Genomic DNA, 11,921 nt, shown 5'->3' on the forward strand with positions numbered 1-11,921 from the left:
TATGAAGTAACCAACGGGTAGATCCGTTTCTGATTTAGGTTTTGATCAAATTGCCAACATATACATTTTGATGAAACTCAGATTGCTCCTTCCCAGGTTGTGGCACAACAAAGCTAAAGAAAAAGAAAACACATGCAAACGAAATGCAAAAGAAATGCAAACGATGAAAAACTGAAGGATGGATCCTTTCACTCACACACCCAAAGCCCACTGTGTGGATTCACCGAGTATCCTGTAAGATTCTTTTTCAGAGAAGTGTGACAGCCTGGAACACAGAGCTCTGACACTTACAAAGTGTATGTGTTTTTTTCTGCTTGCAGTATCCACTCCCTGCACACATGTGTTCGCTGTTTTCAGACCTGTACCCTGTGAAACAGCACAACACGCTGCTCTCTGAACACTTCAGTGCCGACAACAACTGACAGCACGGCCGGCTGCTTCACACGTGAACCTCATAAAAATGGCTTTACCTTCCACTCCGGAGATTAATCTGCCTTTCTCTGCTGTCTCCTCTCACTGTGGCTCACCTTTCTCGACACACGCGCGCAAAAGCGCCGGTGGTGAGGAGGCACGAGTAGGTGTAATTAACAGGAGAACTGGTGTGACAGAATGAGAGAAGGTTCAAGGCTGATGCTAACAGCTCTCTTTTCAGGCTGTCCCAGCAGAACAAAATAGGATCGGGGAGACTGTTGTTGGCCGGGTCCAGGCCTTCTAATTAAAGCAGCAGAAACATCATTCATCAGGTCCACTTTCTTCATTTCCAGGTGTAAGGCAGCCTGGCAGGCAGATGTGGTCATTATATAACTCTTCACATCAGCAGACATCACACATTTATTCAGTCTCGAGCCTAATCATAACCACTCAGGCGTTTGATAAAAAATCGTAGAAAAGAAGCATTTCATTTGGACTCGTTTAAAAAAAATCACCTCTGTATGTTTAGCTTTCCATCATAATGCCAGACGTGAAACGTGGACAACAGCCATGTGCTGGAGGGTTCACAATGTGACCATTCACTGCTTGAGGTTTGCGAGCGTGCTGTCAGCACTTACTTTACTAAGGAAATATGAATACAATGGCAGTGTAGGGTGTAAGCTCACAGTGTTTCAGGTCTCTCTCTGAAAGTTTCGCTTGTTGTTTCATTTCATTTTATTTTTGTGACCGGGGCTGTGCTCATTAATCAACAACACAATAAACTGTAAAGACAGAGCCAACCCTCTATAAGCTAATTCTATTGTCTCTGGCAAGCTCTTAAAAAGGCAACCTAAAATTGGCAGCACTCTTTGTGATCATATTTTCTTTAAAAAGTGTTTATGTCCTAAAGTATCCAGCAGAGTTTATCTTAACTTAATGTGAGGCTTTGGCAGTCTGCGCTTTGTGTCTAACCAGAAAGAATTTCGTCCTGAAACTTTGGAAATAGTTTGATTAATTAGGGCTGCTCAGGCATCGTTAACTTCAGCTACTCTCTCCTCACTTCGATGTGCCAGTATGGTGTTTGCTTTTAATAATAAACAGATTAACCAAATCCACAGTGCAGGAAAAGTTGTTTACTAGGATTGTAATGTAGGAAAACTGGGATGAAAAGTTAATTTCCAGTAAAATGTGTTTTTGTTTGTTTGTTTGTTTGTTTGTTTGTTTGTTTGTTTGTTTGTTTGTTTGTTTGTTTGTAAAACAAAAAAACCCTTTATATTCATATCTAAACTCACTGTGTAACCAAACACCACATATGTTAGGCTTTTGTGGTGTTTCATTAAGTTGCAGGGCAAATGACAGTAAGGTACGTTGCTTTTGTGTTTCAGATATGAGAAATAATACGCCTTGCTTTTATTTACAGGTCATTCTCGATAACGCCTAAAATCACACTTGGTTAAATCGAAACAAAGTACAGGTGAGCTCAGATTGGTTTTAGTTCAGTTTTAGTTGACTTTCATTTTGTAATAGCCTGATGGATGGATGAAATGATGGATACTGATTTCCAAAGAATGTTACCAGAAAACCTCTAATATAACCCTGCTTACAGTAGGTCAGCAGCAGTCTTTGACATTTTAAGGCTTTGTCACCAAACTCATCTTGGACCTCTGCTGCCCTCTGCTGACAAACCACCACACTGTGCGCACCTCTGTTTCCCACTGAAGCGGCACACAGTGAACATTAAAGATTGAGGATATAGCTGGAGCTTACCCTGCACACTAAATATTACAGACATGTTTTGGAGATTAAAACACTTCATGTCATGGTAGCATTCCCACCGACTCCTTTGGTCTGTAGTTCTTTGTAGTCCCTCACCTGTCCGCCACATTCACACAGCCACCACAGCATTCTCCACAAATACACATCATCATTTAATGGAACAGGAATTTTCAGTCACACTTAGGAAAATGATTTAGTGTTGTTTCCCCCCCCCCCCCCCCCCCCCCCAAAACATCAAAATGCCAAGGAGCCACTGACTCACCAAATTGCTTCCTTAGGAGCTGTTATAATATTAAAAAATAATTTAAAAATAAATAAATAACTCTATTCTTAGGCCAGGAGAAGTACTCAGAAGTATTACACAAATTTAACCTAACCCAGTCTTCAGATGTTTTGAGAATACAGGCACTGTTTTCATGGAATAGAGTGCCACATAATGAGGAATTATGATGATTTTAAAGAAAGAATACAGCATCACTGATACATTACCAGAACACATCAGAGAGTTACTGCTGATGCTGTATTGGACTGCATTATATTTAAAGATGCTTCTGATTACAGGAATACGGCACAACCAGACTGTGTGGGATAATGTACAGGAACATCTGTGCTGCGTATGGGAGAAGTCCCCAAGTCCTGATGGGACACACCTTGGAAGGTGGTTGAGAACAACAGGGCTAAGTTCCTGTGGGACTTCCCGTTCCAGACAGACAACCAGCTGGTGGCCAGCCAACCAGACTGGCTGACACGCAACAGAACACCGCAGTTATGATAGATGTGGCAATCCCAGTGGACAGCAACATCAGGAAGAAGGAGCATGAGAAAACAGAGAAGTACCAGGGGCTGAAAGAACATCTGGAGCAGATGTGGAAGGTAAAGTCCAAAGTGGCCCCAGTGGTAATAGGAACATTAGGAGCTGTAACCAGCAGAGTACAGGCACAACATCAGAAGAGCGCAGTCCCAGGAATAGCTAACATACAGCACGGAACCCTCAAACTCCCAGGCCTCTGTCATCGCCGTGTCTGCATCGTTTCTCTCCATTCTCTCCCCGTATCCGAAATGTACAATACATAGATTTAATATATTTAATAATTTATATTTATTCATTTAATAATTCACAATACAAAATTGAGATATTAAAGGTTTTTCAAGAGATCCCTAAAGTGAACAAAGTTGCTTGAATAACCTCAGAGTCCCTTGATGCTTGCTTAATGACAGCTTTCTCTGTTTCTCAATCATCAAGTTTTAAGTTTATGCACAAGAAAACCTTGAGCAGGTTTAGCTGAAACACAACCAAGCTATATGGCACACAGCCCAAACAGCACATGATGTGGCTGTGTGCACTCCACACAGCGTGTGCAGAGATGAGTTCTTGGCTAATTGTGACAAACCAACCACAAGAAGGCAACAGAAACTAAAGAATACAACATGACGGTTGCATGCATCACCTATGATAATGCTGCTGAATCTTTTAAAGACAGAGGAAAACAAAGTCATAAAAATATAAGGCAATAGCAGTGCCGTTGAGAAGGAGATAAAATGACTATGCTGAGAGACTCCTGAGTATCCTAGATAATTCGTTTTTTTCATTCAGCAGTGATTTGGGGAATTTTTCAAAGATAGATAGATAGGAGCTGCCATAGCAAGTATTTTGCTGTTCTGTGTCTTTGTGCAGCCAGATGCATTCTTTGGATGCACCTCACGCTCTACTTAGCTTTGTGTAAAGTAAGATGACGGTTAAACTTGAAAACTCAGTGTACACACCCTGGTATTATATAATACTATGCTGATAAGAAATATGCTGATAAGCCTTTGGCCAGACAGTTACAGCACCACAGTCAGGGACATCTGTGCTTTTACAACTAGGCCTACTGCAAAGCATAAAGGACTAAAAAGAAGACACACAGAGCCACGGAACTGTAATGGGTCTATAGTAAGTAATCTATACTTTCTTCTTCTTCTTATGTTTTTTTTTTTGTTTTGTTTTTTTTTTCTTTTTCATTCCATAAATTGTTTTCTCTAACCCTCCAAACCCACAGGGCAGCGCTTTACTATGGGTAGGCGGAGTCTGCAGGGAGTGGGCCTGCCCGGCGCTTTTTAATCCAGATGCTCTCCGCCGTGCACCCTGCGTCCGGCAACGAGCTGACACAACCAAGAGGTGAAAGAAGACACACCACCCAGCAACATGACTGCACCCAGCAACACCTACGATGTTATAGTGGTCGGCGCGGGCATATCAGGTAGGCTGCACGTCAGAAAACTTTAGTTTTGTGTTCAGGCTCCGCGGACGAGCTGAGCAAATAAACTGATTAAAGCCAAAGCTCCGAGCAGAGCTGGTAGCGGTCAGATGCGCTTTGTGGAAGGTTAACTACACAACTGTGGCCGTGAGCGAGTGTGTGAGAAGACGCGGCACATCCTGTATCCACAGCTGACTGTGTGCAGAGCTGACAATGATGGAGGGGTTTTTTTTATTCGTATTGTTTTTCTTCTTCACGGTGTTCTTCCGTGAGGCTGCCTCCCCTCCCCTCCAGCAGCTAGTCAACCTCTGTATCACCGCAGCAACAGCAGAGCAAGTTGAGTAACAGCTAATCAACCAGCGCATACTTTGTGTTACATACCGTAAGAGGACGTGAGCTGGAGGGGTTCGCGTAAATGATTGTTGCTCGCATCCATAAGGCTGACATGTGTCTTGGCCCGTGTTGTTGGATTGTACAGATAAAAGCAGCTGGTTTGTGTTCGCTCTATGATCCAGGTGGAGACTGGCCGTGATGCTGAGGAGGAGTCCAGCAGCCATGTGAAAAATGACGCGATGTGTGGATTACAAACGTTGCATTTGACGCAATAGGTGTAATATTGCACACTTGCATTTTAAGTACAAGTTGGCAATCCCCCCCCCCCCCCCCCCCCCCAGTAGTAATAAATAATAATAACAATGATAATAATGCATAGGAGGGGAGGGAAATGCACTGGGCGCCTTCTGGTACTAAACACTCCTTAGAAAACAGGCTGTGTGCTGTTCTTACCTAACAAGGGAAACCTTTACTATGAGGATAGTGAATGTTCTCAATCCTAGAATGCAAATCTTTGTACATAGTGTCATTTGGTAGGGATGTGCTGATACATCAGCTGAATATCAGTCAAAAAATGATTTTATGTCCAGTATTTCTGCTTATGTATGTATGATAAATAGTCTGCAGTCAGCAGGATTTACAAAGAGGTTATGTATAAAGTAAGGAAATCCGTATCTTTATGACTCTGTCTTCTACATTATAACCGATCCAGACCTTACCTAACTGTTACGTTATAGGTTTTGCAATTTCTGCTGCCTTTTTGGCCAGACCTCTCTTGAAAACAACATTTTTAATGTCGGTGAAACATTTACATTCATAAATAAATGATCTAAAAAAGTCGCTTTGCCCAAAACTGCTTGTAGCTGTCACTTTGTGACAGAAATGTTCTTTCTGGCTCAGACTGGCTTGATACCAAATCACTTCTTGCAAATGATCACTTTTTGGCATAGCACTGGTATTGGCCAAAATATCTGCAAATATGATGGTGTATTGTAGCCAGTATTTATCTGGTGTTGCACGTCAGTTTTGCACTGCCTGAATAGTTCAAAGTTGGGCTGGGTGTAGGGTTATTTCCATTGGACAAAAATGGAAAATAAAATCCACAAAAACATTCAAGATTGGGAAAGAAAGAAAGAAAAATAAAGGGAATGGACTGCCACTTTCTAGTACCGCAGGTTTTTTTGTTTTGTTTTTGTTTTTTGACTGTCTTGCCCGGTCACACTAGGAAAAATTGGTGATTGTTCTTTTTCTTTTTTTTTGCTTTTGAGTGGTTGAGGTGGCCAGATGATCACCCAGAGTTTGAGCCTACTGTACAACACCCTCAACTTCAGCAGGACCACTTTCCATATCAAGGCGATTGGAAACAGGTTGCCTTTCACCAAGTGAGCTGTTTCCAATTGTCCAACTTGGACTGAGTGCAGTCCCTCTCAGGTAGACTGGCAAAGGTTCGCAAACAATTACCCTTTAATTTATAAATGCAGGCAGATTGCCAACACATTGTGATCCATGTGCAGTGATGAATGCTACAGCGTGTTTCTGTGCAGTGGTGGACTCGACTCAGTCGGTTATATTCTGGTCATTTTTGAGATATTACCACAAACAGATTGCATGTAGTTGTCAGCTTAAACCATTCAGTGGGAAACTGGTCGCAGACTTTCTCCCAGTCTTTGATGTTTTCTCGCCATCGTGACATTTTGAAGATGGCAGTTGACTGCGAGTGGTTTTAAACCAGGTCCTGTCTTAAATTTAAAACATTTGAATTCATTAAGTCTGGTAAGAATAATGAGCTCTGAATCAAAGACGCTGATTGACATACTGTATGTCAGCGGTCCCCAACCTTTTTTGCGCCGCGGACCGGTTTATGCCCGACAATATTTTCACGGACCGGCCTTTAAGGTGTCGCGGATAAATACAACAAAATAAAACTAGTACCGGTACCGAAAAAAGAAGATTTATTCATAACACACGTGAAAAGACCCAGGAAAACCGAGTTAACGATAAAAGCGATAACAAAATAACGCTGAAAACCTGAGCCTCAACTCTCGCGGCCCGGTACCAAACGACTCACGGACCGGTACCGGTCCGAGGCCCGGGGGTTGGGGACCGCTGCTGTATGTGGTGTAACGTCAAAACTTTGAATCCCTGTTGTTCCCGGCTGTTTCGATGCAGCTACACAACTTTCAGACACACACTCCTGCAAATGAGCAGTCAGGTTGGCAGGTGCAAAACTTCAGGGCAGGATTTTAGCATCTGTGGCGTTGGTGCGGTGACTGAAGTTGTTTTTCCCGATGTGAGTGAACCTCTGTCCTTTCTGTTCCCCATGCCTGACCGCTGCCTCACTCTCTGTTAGTCTGACAGTTCCATCGACTGCCTGCCTGCCTGCCTGCCTGCCTGCATGTCTGCTGTCAGGCACTAAAGAATTTAGGTCAGTGTCAGTTCAAATACCAGTCACACAGACAAAAACAAATGCTACAGAGAAAATGCAACAACACCAGAAGACCCTGCTGGCTTCCCCCTGCTCTGACTTTCCTCACTTTCCCACATTAGGTTCTTGTAATTACACCGTTTGTTTGTACTGCTGCCCTTTGCAGGGTTACAATGAGGGCCACATATAACAATCACTGTCCAATCAAAGCACATATGAAACAGGAGGAAGAGGGAGTGCTCTTTCTGCCCCTTCAGCACCTCTCCACTAAGATGTGTGTCTCTCTAATTTGCTTGCAAATGCAATTGTCTGTTCTGCCAGCCAGGACCACGGACCTGGTGCGTTCGTGGCCCTCAAGGTGCAGCCAACACTTTCTGAGAAAACATTAAATGCTTGTGACAGCCTGTTATCAAATCAGCAGCCGAGAGGATGCCAAGGAAAAGGAGTGGAGGAAAGGAGAAGGGGGAGGAGGAGGGTCAGATAAGCAGAAATAACAGGGAAGGGACGATTTCCTCATGTTTTGCCTGAGCAGCTGTGAAAGTGGACAAGAATATGTCAGGATTAGGGAAGCGAGAAAGGGAATAAAGTGCAAACTGGGAACTTGAGTTGGTTGTGAAACAGCAAAGAGGATGGAAGTGGTAAAACAGACAGTTCAAAAGTAAGTGGTTCACAGGGCCTGTATCTCCCAAGCTAACTTAAAGCTGTCATGCAGTGCAGCATAGTTTCCCCCATTAAACTGCACAGTAGAGGATTGAGAAACTTTGGCTGCACTTTGTGGTAATGAACTCTGCTGGACTTTTACCCGGAGAACTGGCTGTAAAGTTAAATGACTGTAAAATCCCAAGATAAAATTACACATGTGAGCACATTAGGGCAGGCAAGGGTCCAAGTAACATACATGTCATAATCAGACAAAGAACCAACATGCTTCCTGCACGTGTCTATAGCGTAGTTTCACAAATAGTCCTTTCTTGGTGTGTGACTGTTTATGTGTGCTTCGAGAAGGGAATATAATCATTCCCATTCAGTGCAGTTTTCCATGTTGTGTATACTTTAAGAACATTTTAAGCTAACAAAGCGCAAAACATAGAAAGCTTTTCAACCAAAGTGCTTGTCTGTGTTTAGAGGGTGTGTTGTGCTTTTATACTTGTTAGAAGTGAATGCAGGTCAGACATTGGTTTACCCAGCCGACGTGAATCGTTTTGGTTCACTCGGTGCACCATTTGTCATCGAGTGACAATGTTGTATTTGTGCCAATAGAGGGGATGCATGCTCTATTACCTCTACTGAGGCACATCCTTACTTTCTTAAATGATGTGTGAAATGCTACATGGAATTTGTGATGATAAATATAGAGTAAATAATCAGCTGCCTCGCCAGTGACTCCCTCGTCTTAGGAAGAAGCTAACGTCATCTGTGGTTGGGAAACACGAGATGGCAAGGACCACAGCTCAGGGTTAGCTTAGGGTTCTGTACAATCATCCCCTGTGAGTCGCCATTAACTAAAAATGGAGGAATGGGTTAAGGTGCATCTATTAAGTATTGCCATCCACCCATTGTGATAAGCACTGTGTGGCCCAAATACAAAAAAACAGCAGCAGTGAGAGAAGTTATATCCCTCTTGGTGAGTAGGTTAGCAGGAGAGCCAGGTTCACATCTAACAATGAATGATTTAGCCTACTGTGATGAATAATGAATAAAGCAGATTCATCCGAGTGAACATACAGTATATCAGCTGAACAGTATTAAGTTATCATATTATTATCAATAAATTTATTATTGATTTACTGTCACAAATTGAATAGATCGGATAAGGAGCCTCATATTTAATGATGCAGGCTTTATTTGAATGATAGTTTGACTGTAGCATTGTGGTTGTATAATAACTACAGTTCCCTCTCTAATACAAATAGAAATGATTCAGCTGAAATTAGGGCTGCCACGATTAGTCGACTAGTCACGATTACGTCGACTGTCAAAATCGTCGACGACTGATTTAATAGTCGACACATTGTTTGAAGCTTTGTAAGATCACAAAAGAGGCAGGAATAAGTAGTGGGACTTAAGAGTGTAATAACGGACTGAAACAGAAGATGGCAGCACTGCATGTACAAGGATGCCAGCTGCCGTTAAACCCCAAAGAAGAAGAAGTAGCTCTGTCCCAGAATTCATAGCGCAGCCCAGCTCAGTTTCCAACAATGGCGGCAGCTAGTTAGTTTTACTATTACTCTTATTATTCTTTCTGGGTCACAAAATAAACGTTTAACATGTTTTTAGGCGAGAATGTAGCTGTGTAAACCTCACATATCTGCTCAGTTTATCAAGACACCACATATTTTCAAAAGTTTTCAGAGACGTCTGTTACCCACCAGCTCGATAGCTAGCCGGGGGCAAGGCTCACTAGAGCCCGTGAGAACACCGGACTCCCGGCAAATCGTTTTCAAACCCACCGCCGTTTTTCACTACTCAGGTTAAACATATATAAGTCACTTAGATAACTTCAAAATGTTATTGTTTGGCTTTTTTTTTAGTATTTTATTTGTTCCTGAGTAAATCAGTTTGGCTGAGATCAACGTTATAGTTTTTACACAGCTGAAAAAAGTCAAGCAGACAACTGATTATCCGAAGTGTGAGATACTCGAGAATATACTGCGGTGTCCCGTTATATTTTAGATAGCAAGGAGTTTATTAAACTTCACCGAAACAATCTGCAAATTTCATTAAAATTTAATAAAGTATCATCTTGTCTTTATTTTTAGTTAGCACATACCTTAAACACTTAAAGCTGTAAGCTAATGATAGTTATATAAGAGCAGATGCATGCTGGTGCAATAAGCTGTACGTTTTATGTCCAATGGATGATGATCTGATTAGTCGACTAATCGCAAAAATAATCGGTGACTAGTCGACTATCAAAATAATCATTTGTGGCAGCCCTAGCTGAAATGTATGTCTGTGTTTATGGGTGTGTTGTTTTCATTTAGCCTTTGCGAGACACACTCTAGTTCTCACAGGTTTGTTGTTCTGTACAAGTTTATCATAGTTAACTAACACTAAACTGAAAACAAGGTTTAAGTTAAATTAAAAAATAACTGGGAAACACTTTTGTAATCTTTGAAAACTAGCTAAAATTAAAATATAGAGGAAACATCCTTAGTTTTGGCATCTGTTAGTTTGGTGAAGGTTTTATTGTAACTTACCCGATGAGGCATTGATGGATGGTTTACTGAGGCTCTCAATGTCTACATGACTCTGGGTCAACCACTTTCATAAAGTTCTGTTTTTATTGTAATATCTGTGCTGATTTTTTCAAAATGTGGCCTCTGACATATGACCTCCATACAATAATGATTCAAAATATGATTTTTCTGCTTTACTCAGCACAGTACTTCCTATAGAATTATATTCCATTGGTGACAGTGGAGTTGATGCATGCTGATGTGCATGCATATCTGTGAGCTTAAATTGAGAAACACCCCCACTTTCTTAAATTATTTATTTTATGCTAAATTTTGTGATCATAGATAAATATCAGTGGGCCATAGCAGCACATGAACCAGTTCTCCTTCTCCTCATAGGGCCTGGTTAGAATGGCCTTCTTGATTGCAGTGATCTTCCAGACATTTGGTATCTTGCATGATATTGTACTTGGAGTCTGTTTGAGCACAAGACAAGACACTTTCAGTTAGGGCTGGGCCATATTATACCGTTCACGGTAATACCGGCATAATGTTAAGCAACGATAGGAAAATGAAATATCGCGATAGAATATGAGAAAAACGCGCATGCACAGTGCCTTTGTTTTCATACGCACATGGCCGATGACAGATGAACCAGAATTGGTTTGTAAAAATGGTGCAACTTCAGTGATGTGGAACTGGTTTGGTGTTTGTCCGTCAGATACACGACAAAGCGCATTTTTTTGCAGAACATGCAAGCGGCCGTCGTTATTGTCGTATTTGTCGGACTAAGATGCTCTTAAATCTGGGAGTAATCTGGGTGCTAAACTCCGTATGCTTCAGGTCAAACAACACTGCAGCATCACTGAGAGTTAAAAACTGTCTAAATTCTTTCATCTTTAATAAAACGATCAGCATTGCTGCTTTACCAGGTGTAACTATGAAGTTTAACTTCCAGGCATCCATGAAAACAAAATTTATTACATTTAACGGAGTTAGAAGTTAGCAGGAAGCTAGCGGAAGTTAGCTCGCTAGTTTCGCTAGTTACCTAAGCATGATATAGCATGTTCTGACTGAGAGATTTCTGAAAAAATTCAAACGTACAGCTCTGCTATCACTTCCAACATAAATGAAGACAGGAAACTAAACAGCAGTGACGTTTGTAGGGTTACTGAAGTTGGGCTAGCTGGTATATAATGATGTGCTCCGTGATCGCTAGCGACACACAGTGTTGCCAACTTAGCGACTTTGTCGATATATTTAGCGAATTTTCAGAAAAAGACGTGAAAGCGCTTATCGCTTTTACTCTCAACAAGCAGCGGGTGCTGTAACGCAGTCAGTTCTTCTTTTACTCTTTTACTCTTATGCTGTTTTGTGGATCACAAGGTTTAAAACTACTTATAAACACACACACACAAAGTAACTCCACCAGAGTGCCTATTTCGGGTCACTTTTGCCGGTCCAAGCCCGGGTAAAGGAGTAGGGTTGGAATTGTGACATTAAAAAACAATAATTACTAAAAGAAATTTAATTTGTAGTTCTAAATAAACTCTAAATGCA

General features: G+C 41.6%; 1 protein-coding gene across 1 annotated transcript in view; it reads left to right on the forward strand.

Annotated features, from left to right (window-relative positions):
• The first annotated feature begins 4,224 nt into the window (after nt 1–4,224).
• Nucleotides 4,225–11,921, forward strand: part of LOC308410023 (amine oxidase [flavin-containing]-like) — a 64,103-nt gene continuing 56,406 nt past the window's right edge. The window contains exon 1 of the mRNA XM_080903085.1: nt 4,225–4,427. Coding sequence (XP_080759211.1) covers nt 4,373–4,427 — 55 coding nt within the window. The 5' untranslated portion in view covers nt 4,225–4,372. The remainder of the gene's footprint in view (nt 4,428–11,921) is intronic.

This window comes from Rhamphochromis sp. 'chilingali' (assembly GCF_963969265.1).
Source record: "Rhamphochromis sp. 'chilingali' genome assembly, chromosome: 14".
NCBI classification, from domain to species: domain Eukaryota; kingdom Metazoa; phylum Chordata; class Actinopteri; order Cichliformes; family Cichlidae; genus Rhamphochromis; species Rhamphochromis sp. 'chilingali'.